Source organism: Psammomys obesus, unplaced genomic scaffold (assembly GCF_907164565.1).
Source record: "Psammomys obesus unplaced genomic scaffold, mPsaObe1.curated_primary_1811, whole genome shotgun sequence".
NCBI lineage: Eukaryota > Metazoa > Chordata > Mammalia > Rodentia > Muridae > Psammomys > Psammomys obesus.
Window position 1 is genome coordinate 842,926 of NW_026588368.1, and position 25,367 is coordinate 868,292.

At 47.6% G+C, this 25,367-nt stretch overlaps 1 protein-coding gene across 2 annotated transcripts in view; it reads left to right on the forward strand.

Moving 5' to 3' along the window:
- Tsen2 (tRNA splicing endonuclease subunit 2) overlaps nt 1–22,010 on the forward strand; it is a 34,527-nt gene extending 12,517 nt beyond the window's left edge. For both annotated transcript variants that reach the window (XM_055604220.1, XM_055604221.1), the window contains 8 exons: nt 1,385–1,907; nt 2,797–2,874; nt 9,676–9,726; nt 12,337–12,475; nt 17,375–17,411; nt 18,706–18,817; nt 19,744–19,833; nt 20,752–22,010. In XM_055604220.1, the coding sequence (XP_055460195.1) occupies nt 1,385–1,907; nt 2,797–2,874; nt 9,676–9,726; nt 12,337–12,475; nt 17,375–17,411; nt 18,706–18,817; nt 19,744–19,833; nt 20,752–20,811 (1,090 nt within the window). In that variant the 3' untranslated portion in view covers nt 20,812–22,010. The remainder of the gene's footprint in view (nt 1–1,384; nt 1,908–2,796; nt 2,875–9,675; nt 9,727–12,336; nt 12,476–17,374; nt 17,412–18,705; nt 18,818–19,743; nt 19,834–20,751) is intronic.
- The last annotated feature ends 3,357 nt before the right edge of the window (nt 22,011–25,367 follow it).

Here is a 25,367-nt window from a genome sequence, read left to right on the forward strand (position 1 = left end):
GAAGGAAGGAAGGAAGGAAGGAAGGAAGGAAGGAAGGAAGGAAGGAAACCAGGAATAAGGCTCTGCCATAGAGCATTTGCTCTTGCTTGTGGCCCTAAGTCCAATTCCTGACCAGCAATAAATGAGTGAGTCAAAGATTCAATTCCCAGAGTATAGGATGTGCGTTCATATGTGTTTGGGAAAACCAATGGTGCCTAGCTTGGAGTTGCAATGAGCCCAGGTGAACCAGACATCTGTCTCTTCGGGTGCAGAAGCCAGGTTGCCTGCTGGACAGTGTTTGCACCCTGATATATTCGGGCATTGGAACACACAGGTGAAATAAGGGGAGGAACAAAATTCCATGTGTCTTCTCTGATGTGGCTAGAGTCACTGGTGTTTGCTGCTGAGGTCGGCCTTCTGCTGGTCTTTGGTCCACAACATCCCAGCAATGACACAGCCCTGCTGTCTTCACCTTAGACTTTGTACCGTGGCAAGGGCTCAGCTCTTTGAGTATAGAAATTTAATATGTTTCTATACTCTGGGGATTATCATGGGGAATTTGTGTTTGAATATTTGCACATATGTATGTGTGTGATGGCTAGTCTTGGATGTCAGTTGAACATTTCTTTTGTCAGATTGGTCTACAGGGCCATTTTCTCAACTGTTAGTTGATGGAGGAGAGCCCTAGACCACCATGGGTGGTACCATTCCTAGGTGGGTGGTTCTAGCCTGTATAAGAAAGCTAGCTGACTGAGCTAGAGAGCGAGCCTTTAAACAATGTTCTTCCAAGGCCTTTGCTTCCATTCCTGCCTCTGGGTCTTGTCTGGACCTCCTGCCCTGGCTTTCCTTTGTGGTGTCTGTATGCTCTAGGTGAAATAAATTCTTCCCCCACCAAGTTGCTTTTGGTCAGAGTGTTTCATCACAATAGATACGAACTTGAACTATGTATAAAGCAAATCATTTCTTGCCATATTCAGTGATGTTCCTGGTCACTGTGAAAACTAGTGATTGAAATTCACTTTCAAATACTAAATAGAGGGTCTTATATTATGAATGGGATATCTGTCAGAAACAGTGTGATAGCCAAAGTTAAAAATAAGAAAAGATGGATCCTAGGAAAAGGCAACATTTTGCCTTATTTACCAGCATCTTTTGGTTTTAAATTACATTAATATTCACACTTTGCTAAATGGGGGTTAATTTTGTCAGAGTAAATGAATGACATCAAAGGGTCATCGACGCATGCTTGTCGCATGCAGGAGAATGTGACGGAGGCAAGCTCTGCCTGTAGTCCGCCCTTCAGGAAAACTCGGCGTCTCAGTAGGCCGCCTTGTTGCTTTCTTGGTCACTTTGTTGTCGCGGGGTTGAGACTTGAGTGTGGTATTGACAGTGTTTCTGTTGCCAGGTTTCAGCATCGAGTGGAGTGGGCCATGGATTTCCTGCGTAGACAGGGCCACGGTGAGAGCTCTGTGCAGAAGATCCTCACAGACTACACAGAACCGCTTGAGCTTCCTTGCAGAAAGCGGAAAGAGGAGCGCCCACAGCATGACCCGCCGAGCTCTGAGGCCGCTGCCTCCCCGGAAGGCAGAGTGGAAAAGGACAAACTTTCTGTGATCACTGGAGGTGCCGCACAGTCAGGTGACCCGAGGGGTCCCAACAGGCACTCAGACTGCCCGCAGGAGGGGCCCGGCCAAGCCGCATTCACTGTGGCCAGCCCATCCAGCCTTAATGGGGATGTGGTGGAGGACGCCACAGTTCTGCCCCAGGTCCCCTGCCATGGCCAGGAAGCCTTCATTTCCCGGGATGGCCTTTGGCCTGAAGGTGGCAGCCAGGCATCAGGAGAGAAGAGGGCTGCTCACGAGTACGTGCTCGTAGAGGAAGACCTGGGTGATGTCCAGGAGGAGGAGGAGGTGGCCCCAGATGAGAAGGTATGTAGAACAAAGTACCGTCCTCCCCTCGTCTGGGCTTCAGTTACCGTCAGCCACAGTCTGAGAGCATTGCTGTTGTCTTGGTTTTTTTAAGGAGGGAGTCCACATTCATTCATTATTGTTCTCACTGCAATGGTAAGGGGTCCCTCTCCTTTACTGGTCACTGTTGTTAACCTCTCCTAATGCAAACTTTACCCTGGCTGGAGTTGGATAGGATAGTATAGCCATGGCATCAGTGCTAGCCATGGTTGAGGTATCCGCTGAGGCTCTTGGGGCATGTCCCCTGGAAATAAGACTCTCAGTCAGTTCTCCAGAGCCATCTGCTGCTGGCCAGTAGGAGATGTCAGCCCAACCAGATGCCCTTCACTTGCCACTGGACAGGCCGGTTGTCACACTGGGCCTGTCTGATGCTTCTGAGGCCAGCACTGAGGCATAGCCCCAGTTGCATAGCAGTTTAAAAATTCAAGTTTAAATTTTTTTATTTATTTTTTTTTTTTAAGAAAAAGTAAGTTAAAATGAGACCAGTAATTCTCTGCCTTGTCTGGGAGAAGAAACACGGTGTTATCACCCTGTCAGCGAAGTTTTCCACACCTAGGTTCAGACACACAGCTTGTGAATGGAAGACACTAATTCAGCAGGGGTCTGCAGGGAAAATCCACAGAATCAGGTTAGCAGGAGAGAAAGCAGAATGTCCTTTCCATGTAGGCTGTATCACCACACCCAACTCAGTATACATGAGTCAGGAGGGTGGGGAACTCAGGCTAGCCTGGGCTATGTATTCCATTGAGTTTTTTAAAAAAAAAAACTCAAAACGTTTGGGAATTTAGTCTTTATGACAGATGTGTCCCAGGTGGCTTATTTATTTTTTTATTTATGTACTTATTTGTAGTTGCTGCAAAGAAAGAGACTGGTATGCAGAAGAAATCCATTCAGAATCTTTGAGTATCTGCAGCTCAGCCTAGAAGAGGTAAGTGTGGATCTTGCTGTCTCAGCCCCTGGTGAGCCCGGCTCCGTGCACTGTGCACCTGAGCCCACCTCGCAGAGCAGTTCTGTATAGAATGCTAAGGGTTGAAATCACCTGCCGGGTTGTGATCCTGAGCCCGTTTCATCACCTGAGAGTGTGTTGGGCTGGACTGTAGTTTCATGAAATCGCTAAATGATGTATGAGATCTCTGGGTTCAAACCCTCAGCAAGGAAACAAAAGGAGTTTTGACCATCTAAGGGGTTTGCCTGAGCTCTCCCTCCCTCTTCCTTCTTTCCCTGTCTTCCTCCTTCTCCTCATCCTCCTTCTCCTCTTTCTCCTCTCCTCCTCTTCTACTTCCTCCTCCTTCTTCTGCTTCTTCTTTTTAGATAGGTTCTTGCTGTATAGCCTGGGCTAGCCTAAATTCACAGCCCTCCTGCCTCAGGTGTGCTGGGATTAGGGTATGTACTACCATCCAACTTGAGTCTTTTCTTTTCTCATCAAGGTTTTAGAATGTTGTCAAGTTTTTCTATTATTTGTTTGGTTTTGTTTGTTTGTTTAGAGGCAGGGTATAATAGGGTAGCTCTGGCTACCCAAGAACTCCTTATATAGACGACTAGCCTCACACACACAAGATCCTCCAACAGCCTCCTGAGTGCTGGGATTAAACGTGTGCAGCACCATACCCAGCTAGTTTTCGTCAGCTTTTTTAAAAATTCATCTTTATTAAGATGTACTTAGCACGCCAGTTTATTCATTTGAAGTATGTAACTCAGGCATTGGTGAAAATCATTGGCAGAGTATCTGCCTGTTATTCACAAGGCCTTGGGTCAATCCCCAGTACTAGAGAGAGAGAGAGAGAGAGAGAGAGAGAGATACCAGTTCACCTGGTGTGGTCACATGTGCCTGTGGTCCCCAGCTACTTGGGAGGCTTAAGAGTAATCATCATTTGAGCCCAAAAATTCAAAAGCAGCTTGGACAGCAAGGCCAGACTTTTTCAAAAAGAAAGAAAGAAAAAGAAGAAGAATAAAGTTTTTTGCATTGCAGAACCTACTCTTTTTTAACATGCTTGTGTGACTCTGGTCACGTACAGACTGATGAGTGAGTGAGTCCATCCCCGGCATTTCCTTCTGCAGAATCACTTAGTGTGCTCCACTCAGTGAATTAGCTGCATTCTAAGCATCCTTCTACACCCTCCATCACAGTGCCTCGCCGATGCGGCCCTCTAGCGTGTGGCCGCCCTTGGTTGAGACCCTCCCTTCTTGCTCCTGTCTTTCTGCTGAGGGAGGCAGTGAGCCCTTCCGATGGTCATTTCAGAGCTGTCTTTAAACCCTACCCCACCCCCATTTCCTGGTCCTTGCTTCTTCCTTCCTTGCAGGAGGTTAGTGACACAGAGCTGAGCAGGGAGGAGTGTTGGGGACATCACCTTATCTTTTATGTTTTCACACAAGACTGATAGCCTACCCTGAAATTCAGTAGCCACTGGCCGCATGTGACTGTTTTAATTTACACTAATTAAAATTGAATAAGATCAAATGTCCATTATCCAGTTGCCCCAGCCACAATTTTTGTACCCAACAGGCACCCCTGTGCTGGACACCATGTAGAACCTTCTGACATTCATGGACAGGAGAGGCTGGGGTAAAATGAGAGGAGAGTCCAGCCTCTCCTCTCTCCCCATTCCCTTTTCTTCTTCTTGGTGTCCAGGCATTAGACTCCATCCATTTGAATAGCTACAGTCTCCACACAGAAATCTGGGACTACTTTTCACTACTATAAAAATATTGATCATACCTGTAAAAATGCTTCTGCCACAACCTTCTGAATGATTTTTTAAAGAGCTCTGGTTTTTCTCCATCACCGTATTTAAGGCTAGCTCCTCTGTACACTCATGTCAGAAACTCCCCAGGGTGGCTCTGAGGGTCTGCTCCTGTGATGGTAGGGAAAAGAGAGGATCCTAGCATTGCTCTGCCCCTGTGTTGCTTCTTATCCTTCTTTTGGAATCATGGGACGAGCTAAGAAAGTGCTGATGTGGCAGCAGCCAAGCCAGGGCTTTGTGTGTGCTGGGCAAGAGCTCTGCCACTGAGCTGCCCCAGCACAAGAACAAAACAATTTCAACAACAAATGTCATACCTGGTAGTAAAAGTTATTATAAGGTAGTTCAAAATGTAAGAGTGAAAAGATTGGGCCTAAAGAGATAAAAACAGACCATAGGTAGATGGGATTTCAGTGTTCAGTAAAAACCTCATTTCTAGTCTGTGAGGAAAGACAGTGGACCCAAAGTTCAGGGCAGTTAAAGAAAACTATGCCATGGTGGTGGCCGGTGCCTGTATTCTTAGTGCTTGGGAAATGGAGGCAGAAGGATCAGGAGTTGAAGGCCAGCTTTAGCACCATCTAGGAGGCAAAAGGATCAGGAGTTCAAGGCCAGCTTTAGTACCATACAAAGTTTACGGCCAGCCTGGGCTACATGAAACCCATTTCTCAAAGACAATACAAACAAACAGAAAACCCAGCAACAAATACTTACATTACGTGGCTTTGCCCAGTGAGTAACTTCTAAGAAACCGTGACGTGCAGATTACATGCCGGGGCTGGGGCTATAAAGCACTGAAGAAAAAGGTGAAAACTAAAATTTTAGAAATTAACTAGCAAACACCACACATAAATGCAAATTAACTCTTAAACTTAAGTGATTACCATAATTATTTCACTTCCACACTCTAACCGGTTTCATATAGGTTTTTTTTTTAAACTTAAAAATAAATTTAAGTTAGCATACAAAGTATGTATGCTTCATTATATATTCATTCGTGTGTGTCGCTATATTTTAATTCTAATCTCATTGTCCTCTCTACTGTACGCAGATAAATATACTCACTTCTCTGACATGGATTCCATCAGCTTCTCCTCTTTCCAGTTCCCCTCCGTGAACATTTCATTCTTCTCCAACAGTCTCCTCTCAGTGTTTATGACCAACGCATGTACATTTCAATGTAGATTCTACATTGGTGGGGGAGAGGCAACTAACCTGTAGAATCTGAGCCTGGCGTGCTTTTTGTTTATTTGTTTGTTTGTTTGGTTGGTTGGTTGGTTGGTTGGTTGGTTGGTTGGTTGGTTGGTAGGATGGTTGGTTAGGGTTTTTTGTTGTTGTTGTTTTGAGACAGGGTTTCACTATGTAGCCTTGGCTGTCCTGGACTTGCTTTGTAGACCAGGTTGGCCTTGAACTCATATTGATCCACCTGCCTCTGCCTCCCTAAGTGCTAGGATTAAAGGTGTGCACCACCACACCCAGCTGAGGCTGGCTTATTTTGCTTTACATAATGCTCTCCATTCTCCTGTAGACTTCGTATCATTTCATTTGGTTGAATGAAATCCCAGGGTTTTTATGCACCATGATTTCTTTATCCTTTGCACACAGTAATTATCTTTAGGTGGTGAGAGACTTCCTTTAAGGCCTATGGCTGACTCCTGGGGGAAGGGAGGGTGGTGGTGCCTTAGAGAAATGACGAAAATAGGGGTGTGACCCTCCTTATTGTGATCTCCTGTTCAGCCGGCATTTCCTGAGGACCTCCTGTGTGTCTGGCAGGATAGATGCTGGAGAAGTGAGCAGGAAAAAGGCCTCATCCTTATTCTTTTGGTAATCTGCAGTGGGTTCAGAGGAAGGGAGGTTCAAGTAACAGCCCCTGCCCCATCTGCCTCACCTGTATCGTGTGCTCCAGGTACCCTAAAGAATGCCGCTGTGGTTGTTTCCATTTCATGGAAGAGGGATCATGCACAGAGCTGCGCCTCTAATTGGCTTGTGATTATGTGGGCTCAGCTCCAGGGCTCAAGAGGAAGTCACACATAGTGAGGACAATGGAATAGTGTGTGTTCTGGTCTTACGTTCCATGTGCATGGTCTAGTGTCTTTGTTAAGGACCGATTTGTGTATTATCTCCGTAAGTCCTCATCTCACCCTAGATTGTGTTGTGACCTCTCTGACTGGAAAAGAAACTGAACCTCAGGCTGGTTCAATTCCTTGCTCAAGATCAGTACTTGAACCTAAGCCATCTGATGGCAGAGCCTGAACTCTAAAGCATTTGCTTTGAGCTACCAGTGATAAGTGGAATAAACAAGATGGCGGTGATCAACATCATAACTCCATGGCATGGCATTTGCTTAGCATGCCTGCAACCCAGGGTTTGCTCCCCCACCCCGACCCCACCATATTAAAGATGCAAGTGAAGCCCGGCGGCGGCAGCGCACGCCTTGAATCCCAGCGCTCAGGAGGCAGGGGCAGGTGGATCTCTGGGAGTGCGAGACCAGCCTGGTCTACAGAGCAAGTTCCAGGACAGCCCTGGCTACACAGAGAAACCCTGTCTCGATAAAACAAAAATAAAAAGATAGAAGTGAAGCTATAGACAAAGATAAATAGGGCTGGATGTGATAGCCCACACTTTTAATCCCAGGACTGGGAGGCAGAGGCAGAGAAATCTGTGAATTCCGGGTCAGTGTGGTCTATATATTAAGTTCCAGGTCAGACAGGGATACACAGTGATACCCTGTCTCAAAAAACAAACAAATAAGCAAACAAACAAACAAAGACAAAGTAGGAAGAAAATACTTGCCTCATTAACATAGCACATAAGAGGTAGCATCCTTTGGTTTTCTGATGGGTGACATCCCAGGATGTTTTCCTCAGAGGGTGATAGTGAAGATCACACGCGATATGGCCTGTGGCAGGTGCCTCTCCTGAAAGACATGTAACTAGTTGCACATCCTCACCAAGGATGCTGGCCTCCCTGGGTGGCATGGCCCCAGCTTGGTTTCTGATTCTTTCTGTTGTCCTGATGCAGAATGGCAGGTACTTTTGTTCGGTTGTTTGTTGTTTCCTCTAAATTTAAAATGAGCTCTAGCAGAATTTGGTTTGACCATAGCTTGTAGAAGAATAAGGGGAACGCTTAAGGGGGAAAAAATAAAAATAAAGATCTTTCAGATGTGCTCCCTTCTGCTTATTCGGTAGAACAATTCTCTTTTGAGTTTGAGTTCAGCATCAGATATCACATTAACTTAACACAAACATAAGATGCATGCCATGTCTCTCCTGGCAGGGTTTCCAGTCAGCCAGTCAGGGCTGCCTTAGTTCCCTTCCACATAGCAAGACGTCTTCTCTAAATTCGTAACCCCCATCATAAATTAAGAAGAATTCATAGTAACTGCGTCTTGTAAGTGGCCTTTGTCCTTTCCTCTGTTGGATGATGATAGCTGTCACTCAGATGTGCTTATAGTGTCTTCCACAGCTGGCTTCTTGCCTGTCCATGCCCATGGCTTGCTACCATGCTGATGATTCTCTGTTCTCTCTCTGAGGAGCTTCCTTTAGGGAGTCATATTATCATAAAGCTAGGCTGCTCCATAGCTTTGGAGAGCTCTGTCTTCAAGATCTGGTTTTCCAGTGCTGTAGGCCCTAACCTGAATAAATTGTCGTAGACGAACTGTCATCAGGCTCGCCTTTACCTTAGCACCCAAAAGAAAGCTTGCTAGTGATGCCAGCTCTGTAGATCTCCCTCCCCTGCCTGGTGAGGATTTGATTCGAAATAAAATACCCCAGTGAGGTTGAAGAAATAATGGTTAAGAGCACTGGCCCTTAACCTCAAGAGGACCCAAGTTCTGTTCCCATCATCCACATGGTGATCCACAACGTCTTTTACTGCAGTTCCAGGTGATCTGAAGCCCTCTTCTGGCCTCCTTGGATCCATGACACACACATAGTGCACATACATACATGTAGGTAAAACACCCATGCACATAAAATAAAAATAAAAACAATTTAAACCACCTCAGTGAAGGTTTGAACCCAGGTCTGCTCAGCCCCATTCATCTTCACTGTGACTCTCTGAGGCTGACTCTTTTTTTTGCATTGCACCATTCTGAACCAAGAAATGCAAATTTGGCAAAAGTGAAGTGAACTTGTCCACCTGAGGACAGCTTTATCTTTTCCAGGGTATCTCTGGTCACTCTACTCCATCCCAAAACTGCAGTATTCAGTGTTAGGAAATGGTGGTAGCAAGAGTGAGGCCAAAGCAAGATTGCAGGAGGTTTCGTGGGCAGTACTGAAAGAGAAGTACGACGTGCCTCAGACATGCAGACCCTGGAGAAGCGAGCTGAGGCAGGTGCAGAAGCCCCCGGTAGATCTAGCTGCCTGGGCCTAAGCCAAGGCAGGGACTGGGTCCCTTTCACTCTTCCAACACAAGCCCTGAGCCCTCAGCAGCCTGGAGCTGGACTGTAGGCAGAGGGAGCAGTGTCAGTCTGTGTCCTGCCTGATCTGATCCTCTCCTTAGAGAGGGGCATGGAACAAAAAAGCAAGTGCCATGCGAGAGACAAGCAAAAGAGCTGCTGGAGCTGGTGGTGAGGTTAACACAGCAGAGTGCAGGAGTAGTTCTCGGAAAAGCAAGAGTGGAAAGGGCTGGGAATATTCCCAGAGCAGGACAAAAGCCACACATATGGCTGTTGGGATTGTACTAGGGTCTGGAGGCATGCTGGCTTTGTCAGAAAGCTATTTTTATTTCTGTTCGGTGATGCTGGATTGAACCAAGGGCAAGCCAGACATCGCTTCCCCCACTACGCCTCACACCCACCCCTCTGCCTGCATGTGTGCCTGTGCACCAAAAGAGGGCACCGGATCTCACTATAGATGGTTGTGAGCCACCATGTGGTTGCTGGGAATTGAACTCAGGACCCTTAGAAGAACAGCCAGCATTCTTAACCTCTGAGCCATCTCTCCAGCCCCGCAGCAGTGTTTCTAATGAGAACTTTCCCTGCTCTGTTGTAGGCTTTCTTCCTGGCGTACGCCCTGGGATGCTTAAGTATTTACTATGAGAAGGTAAGTTTCTGTGCAGACACAATCTCATATACCCCCCTGTTTGTGGAACCCTTTCCCGTGGAGCTTTTAAAGTGAATGTGTCGACTTTGACTGAAGAAGGAAGAATTGCCCTTTTCCTATAAAGCTCCGACTAAGCCTCAGTCGGAGCAATTCAGGGAGGAGCAGGGTAACCTTTTAGCTTGTGTCTCCCAGAGCCTGGGGGACGTGCAGCTTGTTGTGTAAGGAGAGGGAAACCTGGATGGGAATTAGCGTCACCAACAAAACACAGAGTTGCAGGCTGGGTGCAGCTCGGGAGCAGGGTGCCTGCTTGGCATGTTTGAGGCCTTGGGTCCCATCCCCAGCATTGCAAAAACAATCAACGTCACCACTATAAAGTTGCTTCGCATGCTGCGTGTCAGGCCCTTTAAATCCACTGTTTTTCGTTTGTTTGCTCTTTCACATTTTGGCTTCGTTTTTGTTGGTTTTATTTTTAGTCTCTAGGTGTTTTTCTTGAATGTCTGTACACTCCATGCAAGCTTGGTGTCCACAGAGGCCAGAGAGGGCATTGGGTCCCCAGGCATTTGTGAGCCACTATGTGGGTGCTAGGAGTGTGCTAGCATCCACGCTAACTGCTGAGCCATCTCTCCAGACCTTTGTTTTTATTTAGGGGTCAAGATTTCCCTCTGAGGCCTAGGTAGGCCTGGAACTCACTATATGTAGCCTAGGCCGGCCTCGATCTTGAGATAGCTTTCCTACCTCAGCTCTGTAGTGCTGGAATTACATGTGTGAGCTGTGGCGCCCAGCTTGTCTGTTTGGTTTCCAATCCTTCCCACCTCTTGGTAGGAACTGCATTAACAAGCTACCTGAGGCTCAGAGAAAACAAGTAACTCATCCAAGGCCACCTGGCTAGTGTGGTTAGAAGCAGCTGGTAAACCCGTGTGTGTGTGTGTGTGTGTGTGTTTGTGACTTCAATGTCTGTGGTTTCACCTATGCCAGGGTGTTGCCATTGCTGACCTCTAGACAGAAGAAGCAGCAGCAACTTCTTGGTGGACATTTTCTTGCCATTTTTGAATTTGGAACCTTGCTGATGTAATGCCTATTCAAAGTACTTAGTAAAGAAGAAGGGAAGTCAGACAGTGGTGGCACACGTCCTTAATCCCAGCACTTGGGAGACAGAGGCAGGCAGATCTCAGTGAGTTCAAGGCCACTCTGGTCTACAAAGTGAGTTCCAGGATAGCCAAGGCTAAAACAGAAAAACCTTGTCTTAAAAAAAAAAAAGGAAGGGAGACAAAAGGCAGCAGAAGTGTTTGTGTCTGCGTCTTAGGGGTCCTCAGGCTCCCTGCCGGGCTCCACCTTCTTGGAGAGATTTAGTGAGGGATTGAAGCCACATATGCATGGACAAAATCTAACCCTATTACTGGGGACAGAGCCCAGGGCCTCATTTACACTAAGCACATGTTCTACCAGTGAGCTTCTGCCCAGCCATGTTTGTGGAATTAGAGCTTAGGCTGAGCAGAACTGAGCGTACCTCACTGAGAGAGAGACCGCAGAAGAGTTGATTCTTTCCAAAAGCAATGGAAGGGGCAAAGACACTTTCCACACCCGCCCAGTTACTTGTTGTGACTGCTTTCTAGTGGAACCTGGGAGAACATCCCTGTCTGTTGAGGGCCCTCTCTGACCACGGTAGGGCAGTAACCGTGCTGCAGTCGGGCGCCCTGGACACAGCGGGTCCTCACACTCTACCGTCAGGCAGCTCTTCTCCTGTCTGAAAGCTGAGGTGGGGCCAGGGATCATTTTGGGTGTTGAATGAAAATTTCACTTAACAAAATTATTTTTTGTTTTCCTGAGGCTGGCCTGACATTGCAGTAGCTGCTCACTAAAGGGTCTGTGGATGCGAGAGTGTCCTTCCCCAGATCCCCTCCTCTTGGCCATGGCCTCTGGCCCCTTGGCCTTTGCTGTTTCTCATTCCTCAGTGTTAGCCTTTCCTCTCCTCTCCCTGTACTCCTTCTCCTCTCCTCCCTCTCTTAAGCATGGAGCCCAGGGCCTGTGTATGCTGAGCCCATCATGCCCCATCGCTATGCTTCCCCCACCTAGCCTATAGTTCCCCCCACCCACAAGAACATTTGTTTTTTTCCTGAGACAGGGTTTCTCTTTGTAGCCCTGACTGTCCTAGAACTCCCTTTGTAGACCCCACTGGCCTCAAACTCACAGAGACTGACCTGCCTCTGCCTCCCGAGTGCTGGGATTAAAGGCTTGGAGCAATTTTAGTAACATGCACGTAGTTTATCCAACTGCAGCTATTCAAGAGGGCCGGACTACAGCTCAGTGGTTGGGCCCTTGCCTAAGCATGCACCCAGCCCTGCAAGGGGAAAGAGTATGATTAACTTAACATGACCCAAATCACTAAGGCTGCTTGTTTTGTTTTCGTATGCTGACGTGGACCTCACAGTAGCGCTCGTGTTGGGAGGAGCCACACAGTGTTTGTTCACATAGGCAGCAAGGGTCAGGTCTCCTGAGGGAATCCCTCTTGTTTGTCTCCATTGCTGCTGCAATACCAGTCTAGATGTCTGCTCCCTTACTGAGCAGGAGTGAATGCATGCAAACTGATGTCTTTCTTAAAAACAACCTTAGGAGCCCTTGACAATAGTGAAGCTCTGGCAAGCCTTCACCGCCATCCAGCCCACTTTTAGGACAACCTACATGGCCTACCACTACTTCCGAAGCAAAGGCTGGGTGCCCAAAGTGGGGCTCAAATACGGAACAGATCTGCGTGAGTAGCTCCTGGGGTGTGCGTAGCAGATGTGAGAACTGGGTCAGCCCAGTCCACCTGGGAGGTCAGGTCAGCTCTCGGGCTGTTTATAATTTGAATACCATAGTGGGTGTTTGCATGAGGTGGACCAAATCCAGAGAACAAGAAGTCAGTGTGTTGGGGAAGCGTACAGGCAGATGCAGGCTTTCCTAATCAAAGACAAGAGTTCTCTGGTACCTGCTGCACCTCAGCAGGTGCTTGTATGATTTCAGTCAGACCTATTTTCTTGCATTTTCACTTGCCTCATCCTCTAAATGACACCAGTCTGGGAGCTATGATGACATCCACAGGGGTTGTTTAGTGAGCACGTACTGTCAGGCATGGCGCTGTACATTCCTGTGACACTCCTCATGGCAGCCCTTTGCTATTCTGTATGCCGCTCTCGCTCCTTACTCCAGTGTGGAGAAGAAAGGCCGTGTGTCCTCAATGGTCTCCAGGCCAGTCGCTTTCAGGCTTTGGATTCTAGCACAGGTTCATAGGCACTCCTACATGTCACTGCCCCCCCCAGTGATCCTGGCAGGGCCGGGGCACGGTCAGGGAGAGTTGTGTGTCTGAGAAGGGCTTGCTGGGCAGAGCAGAAAGCAAGCAGAGAGGTTGACACAGGACATGCTCAGCAGGTCTCAGGAGCCACACAGAGGCAAGAGTGTGGAGAACACGGGCCCCAAGGGAGTCAGGCTGGGACCAGATTCAGGACATTTTGGGGTGAAAAGTCTTCAAAGTGACCTAACTTAGCCTCTGAGTGCTGTCTTACCAATCAGTGAAGAGAACCAAAATGGAGGAGAAACTTGTTGGTGAAGCTGGGCTTGACAAACCCACCAAAAGAATAGATGTGACACTTGTACATAAAGGAACCAGGTTGCTTCTAGGCACTGGCTCGTATTTCAGTGTGTTCAGTGTGTCTGGTGGAGGCGCAGATTGAGAGCCCTCATCTGAAATGCTTGGCCACAGAAGCATTTGGGGGTTTGAGGCACTTATATAGGATGAGGTCTCTCGGGAAGAGATCTGTGGTTTGTGTTTCTCACAAACCTGTGGTTTGTGTCCACCTTCAACACTAGGCTGTACTAAACACTCTTCATCTTTTTAATGGTTTAGTTCACAAGCATATCTTCATGGTGTGGAAGTTTCTACTTGTGGCCCATCAGCGCTCAGCAAGCTTCAGATTGGGGGCCAGGGGTGGAGCTTGCTGGTAGGGCTTTGGCTTTGCATGCTGAGGGCCCTGAATGTGATCCTCAACAAGAAAAAAATTAAGATTTTGGAGCGTTAGAAATTAGTGATGCTCTCCCGTCCTAAAGAGCAGGCACACCGTGATAGCCCCAGGGAGCTGGAGGTGTCAGTGACCCTCCAGTTCTGGGATCATTTCTTAATAAATCACCAAACCCCATTTCCATGTGGGCCATATGAGCGAGTGCTTCCTGAGTCTTTTCAGAAGTGTTTGTGGGGCTCAGATAAAAATGTTAAAGTATTTGAGAGCCCCAAAAAGTTAGAGCTTTTGAGGTCCGAAGGCTGTCGCAGTTTGTTCCTGAGCCTTTTTAAATACCCCAAAGAAAGTCAGTGTAGCCCTTAAAGTTCTTATGCTGAGGCTGGAGAGATAGCTCAGCAGTTCAGGGCACTGGCTGCTCTTCCAGAGGACCTGGGTATGAATCCCAGCATCCACATGGCAGATAACAACCCTCTGTAACTCCAGTTCCAGGAATCCTACTTCCTTTCTAGCCTCTGTTGGACACCAAGCACACATGTGGTGCACAGAAATGCATGCAGGCAACACACAGATAAGCATATGTATGTATATCTAGAAATAACTAGATAATAATTTAATGCTCTAAAATAGGCTATGCTTAAGCTGGTGTTGCTAAAACTCTTTGCCAGGGTGGAGAAATAGCAGTATCTACCATTCTCCTAGTGTCCCAGCGAGAAACTGATGCACAGTTCTGCCAGTTTACTCTGGGGAACCAGTCAGTTGATTGGGCTTCTTTGTAGGTAAGGGGCACTTACAGTGGTGTGGGTACTTCGCCCCTCCTCCAACAGGCCACACCTAAAAAGCCTTTACCCTGAAGGAATGAGGGCTCACACGAAAGACCCATAAATGGACCCCTGCCCCATCCCCCATCCTCTAGTCTTCCCAGGCCTGCATACCCTAACCCCTCCCCTAGGCCACGTGTAAGTAAGGCAGAGTTGCATACAATAAGTGTTAGAGAGTGCTGGAATCTCAGGTGACCCTCTCTACCTCTTCTCCATAGACAGTCAACAAGCATGGTTGGATGATCCTTTTCCAAGGAGACACAGCCGAACTCCCCCGGGAGTTGTTTGGCTAAGAGGACAGTCACTCACAACAACTGGAATCGTGGGATAGTCCTCAGGGGTCACCAGCAGTCCTGAAGTTCTTTTCTGGACTGTGGTTGGTAGCTTGCTACACACCCGTCCCTCTTGGGGAAGGGCCTCTTTTGTTTCTTTCATCCTAGAGGTTACCAACAGATGGCTGATGGCGTGAACTGGGCTCAAGTTGCTGGAGATAAATTTCAAGATTAGCTGTACTGGTCCCAGATCCTGTTTGTGCAGGGGATGGCTGTGTTTTGTTTCTTTCTAACTTCCTCTCCCTCTCCTGTGATCACAGCCACTCCGCCCACCTAGCAGGTCTCCACCATTCTCATCCTAAGAGTGAAATGTGAGTTGAAGCAGGGCTGTCCAGTGTATTAAGAGGCAGCATGGATAACAGAGAGAGCTCGTGGGTTCATAGCCAGCTCTATCTCTTAATGCCTGCATGACCTCAGCTGGTCTCTTAATTTGCCTGAACTCTGCCTTATCATACCTTGTGATGTTGATAAAAACATCTTTGTAGAGCAGGTCTGAGAAGGGCTGGCTGGCTAAGGTGCGTTCACATGACTCACAGTTTAGTCAAAGCACAGTGGCTCCCCAGAATGTGGGGTAAAGACACACATTTGATTCCAGACGTGGACTCAGTAGGTAGAGAAAAACCTTCATTTTCTTTGGATGCTTCATTTTTGTTTTGTATCTTGACATGGAGTTTCACTACATTGCCCAGGCCATTCTCAACTATTGAACAACCCTCCCGGCTCAGCCACCTCAAAAAGTGGAGGAGAATTGTTTGAATGCATTTGAATGGTCACTTGATGGGAACTGAGTTGAGAAATACCGAAACGAAAAATAGAGGAAATGAGTACTCAAATGGCAACCACATGACCACAGAAAACAGACTACAAGCAGCAGGCTGGGTGAAGGGCTCCTGTAGCGTTCTGGGGAGTCCTGAGCTGACTCCAGGATCACTGTCTCCAAAAAGGAAATTGTGTACATTTCTCGAGGGAAACAAGCTTTGCTTGAACTTTCCTCTGTTGGGGACCGAGGGGGCAGCCAGTGTCACAGGGCCAGCACATGGCAGCAGTAATAGCATAGCTGTAGCTTACTTAATAGATTTCCACCTTTGGGGCTTGGCCATAGCATTCATTGTTCATTTATAAACCTCAGGCCTAGGGCTCACCATAGCATTTACTTTTTGTTTTACATTAAATCCGAGGGACTCTGACGGGTACTCAGGGTCTCAGTGTCTCCATTTTAAAAGTTGCCTCATCTTCAGCACAAGTTCCCAGGGTCACTCCCTGAGTGCTAAACTCTGGACTCCGGAGGGTTCTGAGTCGATCCATACATGACACAGTTCAGAGCAAGGTTAGCTGCTCAAGGACCTAGAGCCTAGAGGAAGCTACCCCAGCCCCTGCCTGAAGGGTCTACAGTCCTCAGGCCCAGGCCTTTTCAATGAGAAGCTCTTTTTGGTCTCTACAGACTGGCTTCACCACTTCCTGTGTCAGGTCCCCATGAGAAAGACAGACTGGTGGCTGTGGAGTATGTGGTTATAGACCTTTTATAGTCTCTTGGCAGAACTCCTTATTTATTTACTTATTTTAGTTTTTATTCATTAGTGTGTGCATGAACTCAGGTTCTCACGGGCACATGCCATGGTGTGGACACAGTGGACTCAGGTATTCGTGGACACATGTGCTATGTATAGACAGTCATACCAAGCATTTTTACCACCTGAGACATCTTGCCAGCCCATGCATGCGTGCAAATGACTGCAGGTGAGCATGCATCAGGAGGTCGGAGAAAGGTGGCAGGTGATTTTCTCTGTCATTCATTACCTTCTTGCCTTGAGACAGGCCTCTCAGTGAACCAGAACAGAAGCTGGACTGGCTGGACTGGCCAGCAAGCTCTTGGGATCCACCTGCTGCCACCCTGTGGTACTAGGGTTACAGGCATGCGCAACTGGGCCCCACTTTTTATGTGTTGCTAGCAATTAAAACTGTCCTCACACTCAAACAGCACGTGCTCTTAACCACTGAGCCAACTCCCCAGGTCCTGAATTCCTACACTTGACTAGCCACAAGGCTGAGAAGTGACCCTTGACTTCCCTGAAAATTGCTCAGCTCCAGTGCAACACCTGCCACGCACTCAGTAGACAGGGCCCACCCTCACTCTGAGTTTGGTTAATTTGGAACGAGTCACAGATGCTGTACATTTTATGGACTTCTTATTCTCTCTACCACCTCACACACATGGAGAAAGACAAGACCCGCTCATGGCTAGGAATATGGCCTGGGCGAGCAAATCACTGCACTCAGTCCCCAATAACAGAAGAAAACCAAAAAGATTGGCTTGTACTTAACTCTGGGAGCTGCTTGCTTGGTGGACGAGGGTGTCCATGTTTGGGCGGCAGATTTGACTAGCTTCTTTGTTTCTGGGGAGAAAGAGTTTGGATCTGAAGCCAGGCTGCGGGGCAGAGAGCTGGGTGTTTGCTCGCTCTGCCAAGATCGTGACAGGTTAACATAATATCTCTTTCTCTCTTCCTTGTAGTGCTGTATCGGAAAGGCCCTCCGTTTTACCATGCAAGGTTTGGAAATTTTTAAAATAAACTACTAGAAAGAACATGAGGAAATACCTGGCTTTGGGTCTAATTTTCAGTGTCTCAGAGGCAATTAAAAGTCATATTCTTAGCTGAGCCGTGGTGGCTCACGCCTTTAGTCCCAGCGCTCGGGTGGCGGCGGCAGGTGAATCTCTGGGTTGGAGGCCAGCCTGGTCCAGAGTGAGTTCCAGGACAGCCAGGGCCACACAGAGAAGTTCTGTCTCAGAAAGCCACAAAAGAGGGTCATATTCCTGGGGCTGAAGAGATGACTCAATGGCGAAGAGCCCTGGTTGCTCTTGCGGAGGATCCAAGTTCCATTCCCAGCACCCACGTGGTGGCTCACAAGAGGATCCAATGTCCTATTCTGGCATCCACAAACACCGGGCATGATGTACAAACAGATGCAGGCAAACACCTATACTTACTTTTTTTAATTTTTTTTTTTAATTTTATGTGCATTGGTGTTTTGCCTGCATGTGTGTCTGTGTGAGAGTGTCAGATCCTCTGGAACAGGAGTTACAGACAGTTGTTAGCTGCCATGTGGGTGCTGGGAAATTAACCCAGGTCCTCTGAAAGAACAGTCAATGCTCTTAACTGCTGAGATATCTCTCCAGCCCAAGTACCTATACTTATAAAAATAAGGTATATCTGTTTAAAAAGTCGTGTTCCTGGCCAAGTGTGGTAGCATGCATCCGTAACCCCAGCACACTGAAGAAGAGGCAGGTGGAGCCCTATAACTTTCAGAGTTTCAGGTCAGCCTGGTCTACATAGGAAGTTCCAGCTCCACAGTGAGACCCTGATCAAAAAAAAATAAAAAATAAAAATGAAGGATATTCCTACAAGCTCCAAGCTGGGCCTGGGGTACAGCTTGGTGGTAGAATGTTCACAGGAGACCCTGGGTTCCATGATCAGCTCCGCAGGAAATAATAGCACACTGGTCTTCTTGCACTGTACACAGAATTAGTATCACGGATCTCCGTGTCAGACACCAAGTTAGTCTGTGTGCAGTCCTATCCAGTGAGCAAGAGTATCCAAACAGTCCCGCAACTTTACAGCTTCCACACTGAGAAAACTATCACTATTCCTTACTGTCGGGAAGCTGGCAATCAGCCTGAAGGGTGGCAGCTTCCTGACCAGTTGGTCATTAGTCATTCTCTCTAGTGGGCTAGGCTGTTAGCAGCAGGCGATGTGAAGTTCTTCTGTCTTAGTTCTTGGTAGGACACACTGACCTCTGAACAAGTTGATACTGTGGCTTTTCCAAAATGCCCCTCTTGCCTTCTAGCTACTCTGTCATCATTGAGCTGGTGGATGACAACTTTGAGGGCTCCCTCCGAAGACCTTTCAGCTGGAGGTCACTGGCCGCCCTGAGCAGAGTCTCGGGGAACGTCTCTAAGGTAACACAGTTGCCTGTCACTTACATAGTTCCATTGTTTTCCTCCTAAACTTGGTAGGATTTTTTTAAAGTGGGGCTCTGGGGGATGGAGAGATGGCTCTGTGGTTAAGAGCATTGCTGGTCTTGCAGAGGACCTGAGTTCAGTCCACCACATCAGACAGCTCACAACCACCTGTCACTCCAGCTCCAGAGGTTCTGGCTCCCTCTTCTGGCCTCCACAAGCACCTGCACTCACATCGTACACACAAACACAGATGCACAGATGCACACATACACACATAAACAAAAATAAGGTTTGTTTGTTTGTTTGTTTTTCCACCAAGTCATTTAGGGCTCAGTGGCTAAGAGCTCACACTAAGCTTCCTTCCAGAGAACGAGAGCATCCACATCATCCATCTCACAGCTGCCTGTAACTCCAGTTCCAGGAGAGCCAATGCTATCTTCTGGCCTCCACAGGCACCTGCACTCACATGCACATATCCACACACAGACATGCAGAGATAAACATAATTAAAAGTAAAATAACAAAAATAAAAATTTAAGTTATTTGTACAACTGAGAACACCCCTGGAACCCCCGGCCTTGGAGGGGGGGGACGGGGGGGGGGGGGGGGGGAGGGGTGTCATGAGTCTGAGCCAGCCTGGTCTTTCTCTGTCTGGCGGCATATGCAGTGTGCTGTGTATTTTCCACCTTAGCTGTGTAAGCAGCTTGTCTGCTTCGTCACAGTCTCTCGTCCTCTCCATTGTAAAAAGCCAGGTCTTTAGTAAGAGCCAGATCCAGGAAGTAGGAGGTGTGCCTGTGAGTCTACACACCACAGTGTAGCCAGCGTACACAGGGCCAGATGGGGTGCCTGCTTCCCTCCCCGCACACTGACACAGGTGATGTTTCTTGGTGGAATACAGAAACTGTGCCTTCCTTTCTCGTCAGGAGCTGATGCTGTGTTACTTGATTAAGCCCTCCACCATGACTGACGAAGAGATGGAGACCCCAGAATGCATGAAGAGGATTCAGGTTCAGGTGCGTGAACGCAGAGGCAGCTCCACAGCCCATCTCAAGAGTCTGTGCGCCCACCGCATCCTCTGCAGGCCTACCAGGAGTGAGCTTTCCTGAGTGACAAAAGCATCTTCTGGCCTGTAAACCTCTCTCTCCCTCTTCCTGCTGAGCAGATTAGACTCTTCAGCCTCAGCCAGTCTATCTGTAGGCCAGCCAACAGCCAGGCCAGGGTCCCCCACAGGTCTCACTCCCAGAGACCAGCCGTCTCTCCCTCCTCGAACTTCTCGAGTGACTTCCTTCAGTGCTGAGGGTGGAACACTCCTGCTCTGCCCCGAGCCTCATACCTCCGCACATCCCACTCCCATGGTCCTAAACTGAACCAGACACCCTCCAATAGTCCCAGCTGCTTTCCTCTGCTGGGGCTGCCCAGCTCATGGAGTCACCAATGTAAATGTCTCTGTGCCCTTCCCCACTGCCTGCTGCGTGCAGGACTTCCTTGCTTCCCACACAGCCAGTGTGCCCTCGTTTTCATCTCTGTGTGTGCCTCCCTGGTGCCAGTCAGATTGCCTTGTCAGTGTCCGGGGCCCCAGTGCCACCTCCCTCCATTTGTTCTGATCTTCTCTAGGATGGTGGTTCATAAAATGTCAAAGTTAGCGTGTCACTTCCATGGCTGACCAGCAGGTACCAGTGTATCCCAGACCAGGTCCTGGGGTCAGGCACTCGCCGTGGCGGCTGCTGTGTGCTGGCAGGCCAGTTCAGTGGTGAGAGGACAACCCCATGTGAGGGTTGTGGTATGCCTCACGCTCTCTCCACATCTTCCTCTTTCAAGCCTGGGAAGGGAATCCCTGCAAACCAGCTCTTTGTGACGGGCAGCTGTGACATCGCATGCTTGGGACTCCCGTTTCCATTTCCAAACTCCAGCCCTCTTTTTCTCGGTTGCAGGAGGTGATTGTCAGCCGATGGGTTTCTTCACGAGAGAGAAGTGACCAAGATGAGCTATGACCTTTCAAGCTCAGAGGCCACAGTGCACCAGCAACTTTGACTGTGTAGCATCAGTTTGCCTCCAAGGAGCTTCAGCACATTTGGGAATCACAGGACCCCATGTTCTGTTCAAATGGAAAATCTGCTCCTGTGGCTCAGCTCACCAAAGGACTTCAACCAATAACCCAAATGATGGAAAATCCATCGATGGTCTGGAAGCCTTGAAATACCACGTGACTAATGCATTCTCAATGAACTCATTATTTGACAGGTTTGTGCATCAAACACAAAATTATGCAGTATTAGCTATTAAAATGCATCTTGCTTTGGGGATTTTTTTATAAAATAAAAATAAGCGGTGAAGTTTTTGGAGAGAGAACAAACGCAGTTAACAGTTAGCAGAATGTGACATCATTATCCTCTTCCCATGGGCAGAGAAAATGTTGCATGGGGACATAATAGGCATCTTACTCAATTTTTTGTATTGCCATAGCAGAATACCTAATGCTAAAAAGCATACAAAGTAAAAAGGCTTATGATTTTCATGGCTGCAAAGTCCAGACAGCATGGCACAAGTCTGGAACTTGGCAGAATCATAATGTGCGAGAGAAATGAAAAGGGGTGTGAACCCAAACAAGAGATGGGGATGGGTGCCACGGACCAGCCCAGTCAGGCTCCCAGCGTCCGCGGCAAAATCAGAGGTTTGGATGTCAGGAAGGCACAGTTTCAGGCGAATGACAGTCAGAGACCACACGGAGATGGTTTTGACCCTGCTGTAACTTTACTAAAGTCAAGCTAAATAATTTTATAGTAATTACATAAGGAAACACCTTAAAGTTGGCATATTTCCCAGAACGCTTAGATTTTTACCAAGAATACAAAGTTTACATTTTAACTCAAAAAATGTAGTCAAACAGAAAGCAGTGCCCACAAGAAATCTTGGCCTGAAAACTTTTTGATCAAAGCAGACAAAGGGAAAGAAACCTCAAATGCAGTTTCATTATTGCTAACCAATGAAGAAGAAAGTCAGGAGCTAAGTCAAATGCCTGCCAAAATCTTTCTCTGTATCAAAATCTAAATACACCTTTGTTAACCATCCTCCCATATGTCTTGTTAAAAATTTATGATCCTCCCTAGAAACAAGACACTAAAGGGGGGCAATCTGGAGCCAGCTGTACTTCTCATGCTATTTTTTCCTAAGGAGCCCATTATTTTTTTTATTTTTTCACTATTCTTATAATGCTTTTAATACTAAATTTAATTTATTACTTCTCTTTTTTTTTAAAGATTTATTTATTTATTATGTATACAGTATTCTGCCTGAATGTATGCGTGCAAGCCAGAAGAGGGTACCAAATCTCATTGTAGATGGTTGTGAGCCATCATGTGGTTGCCGGGAATTGAACTCAGGACCTCTGGAAGAGCAACCAGTGCTCTTAACCTCTGAGCCATCGCTCCAGCCCCATTACTTCTCTCAAAACTACTTTTCTTCCACCCTTAAAAGCTTGTTAAAGCTTTTGGTAAGCTATCAAAAATATATTTCCTTGAATAGTTAATTGTGCTGTTTTAGGAATCATAGAGAAAGATCAAAAAACTCATTAATCCAGCCCCACAACCACAACCGAAAAATCGTAGAGACCCTAGACCGCGTCTTTTTAACTTAGGTGGTCGGGGAGACCTGCTATTGACCTCCAGGGAGCGAATTTCTGAAGAAAGCGTGTCTCCCGCCCTGTAGCACAATCTATTGATATGCTACACTGGCGACGCTGGAGTGGGTGTAGCCGATGGGGACTCAGCTCTCCGGCTAGTCTCTACAGAACCAACACATCCTTTAAGAACTTAATTCCCTACAAGTGTGAAGGTGGTGATTTGAGTATCTTCCTTGGAGAACGTGCCGCCCCAGTACTGCTGATGGGTAAATTCAGCTTCAACATGTTTTGGTGGGGACGGCACACATTCACACATTCACATCCCAGCCAGGGATGTGGTGGTTCTGTGAGGGTGGGTGGAGAGCCACAGTGTGACTTAGTGACAGTGTAAGAAAAGTGTCTGAGGTCCCAGGCCCAGGGTCAAGAAACTGATGGACAGTGTGGGCACTTCATCTCCAAGTGGTCAACTAAAGCCATCTTTGGAAGCTAATATTTAAAAAGAAGACATGTATGCTAATCACCATGACCCATGCCCTCCAGCCTCCTGACTCCATGTGGTCTGCTTATGGTCCCAACTCCTAGTTCCTTGCTTCTGTCCAGGCCTCACTCCTGCCCTCACACACGTGTTAGGCCAAGTGGTCTCAAGATCATGTTCAGCGTGCAGCTTCTCCCTGCCCCAGACTCCCATCAGGCATCAGTGGACTGTGCAGGGGTGCTTGCTCCTACTTCCTATTTAGCATTTTTACCATCACTGCTTCCCTCAGGCTCCTGAGCAGACATCTCTTGTGCTTTTCTGTTGTTTTGAATCATCACTTTTCAGAACTTATAAAATCAGACAGAAGTTTGAGGAGCCACCTCCCACATTGCATTCAGGCCTGCCTAGAGGCATGGCAGTGTGAACTCGCCCAAGAATTCCTGAGAGTTGTCACCCTGTCACATACCATCTCAGGTGCCTTGAAGGTGCTGTGGAGAAGCATCCTGGGCTGGGCTGGGGCACAGTGGAGAGCGAGCCTGCTAAGTGGAACCTTGGGTTTGATCCACCACTGGGAAAGGGGAGGGCAGAGAAGGGCAGTGTTCAGAGGCATCATCTCCTCACTTGGTTTAGTTTGGAGCTGCTGGGTACTCAGGCCTTGCTTGTGCTAGGTCAGGGTTTACCACTGATAAATCCCCAGCCCCAGAAGCAACTTCTGCTCAAACCTGTATGGAAATGTTTCTTCTGTGCATATTTGACTTGGACATTGCATAGCAAGCCGCATGCTCTTTAGTATTACCACAGAGCCTTGGGGTGCTGGGCTGAAACACCTCAGGGATGTTGATTCCAGCCAGTAGCAGTGTTAGCATACTTTTGGGGGACTTGTGCCCTTCTGAAACAGATGTGCAAGACAACATTTGTTTAAAAAGCCCAAGTTCGCCTGGTGGTGGTGGCACACGCCTTTAATCTCAACACTCTAGGGGCAGAGGCAATCAGAACTCTATGGATTCGAGACCAGCCTGATCTACAGAGCTAGTTCCAGGACAGCCAGGACAAGAATGCCTCAAGTAAAATAATGAGTGAATGCTAAAATAAATAAAGTCCAAGTATTGGACTTTCAACATTAGAATTTCAACATTAGAAATTTGCCCTATGACAAAGACACCTTCAGGAATCTTCCACAGATGGGAAGCCATAGCCTACCTCGGCAGAATTGCCTCCCAAGACCCCTCAGAGCCTCAGCTAATAGGACTCTCCTCCAGATGGGCTTTTACTAGAAATGCCTCGAGGTTGAAGGTCAGAGGACAACTTGCAGGAGTCAATTCTCTTGCACCATTCCGGTCCCAAGGATCAAACTCGGGTTGTTACGATTAACCACTAGTGTGGTCTTTCCTAATGAACCATCTTGCCAGCCCAAACTTGTGTAACACACCAATTTATCTTAAACATTTGTTGTTTTTTAAAGTACTAGAAGGTTTAAAAACAGGTTGAACATTGTGAAAAATATAGGGACATCATGCCCGAGATACGTAATAGGAAAAAAAGCACTTGGAAAGCTGTTAAAGTGTGTATTTCCTTTATGTGAAAGGCATCTAGTAGCTCGAACAGTTGGTGTCTTCGTGTGCATTTTTGAGAGCAGAGGATACAGGGTTCTGCTAGGTTGCTCACGCTGGCCTCAAACTCTTCCTCCTGATCAGCTCACTCGACAGCAAGCTGGGTAAGCTTTCAAAACACCACGTTTCATCAGCATCCATTCTTCCTAAAGTCTGCCAAGTGTCACACACGCTGGGTAAGTGTACTGCCACTGCTACCCTCCAGCCCCTTCTAACCCATCCCCATGGCATATTCTGATAAAATCTAAAGGTCTGAGTTCAAGTTCCACGGCAGCACCAGGGAATGGTGCTCTCCCTGAGCCTCATTTTCCTCATCTGTGAAATGGGCATAGGGGCTGGGGAGATGGCTCAGGAGGTAAGAGCGTTACTATACAGCATGAGGACCTGAATTTGAGTCCCAGCACCCAGATACACAGCCAGGCATGGCTGCACATGCCTCGTAACCCAGCATTGGGTAATAGAGACAGACAGATCTGGAGCGCTCGCTAGCCAACCAGCAGAGCCAAAAGGCAAGCTTCCATTTCAGTGAGAGGCCCTGTCTCTATCCCAGTAGGCTCTGTCTCCAGCGAAGTCTTAGCTGTTGTGTGGGATAAGTGCAAATATTTGGTATGGAGGTTCACCTACTCCCTCCACCCCACCCCCAGGTTACCCACACACGGGACGTTATCATGAAACTCATGATTTTGTGTGCTGACCAAAAATTTTAAAAATAAGGTAGGATCCAATCCAGTTTGTGCCAAAAGACTCTCAAGAGCGCCTGAGAAAGCAGAGGCCACCTCCAGACTCACAGCCTGTGGTAGCAGGATCTAGAACCACCTAGAAGACCAACCTCTGGTGGTGGGA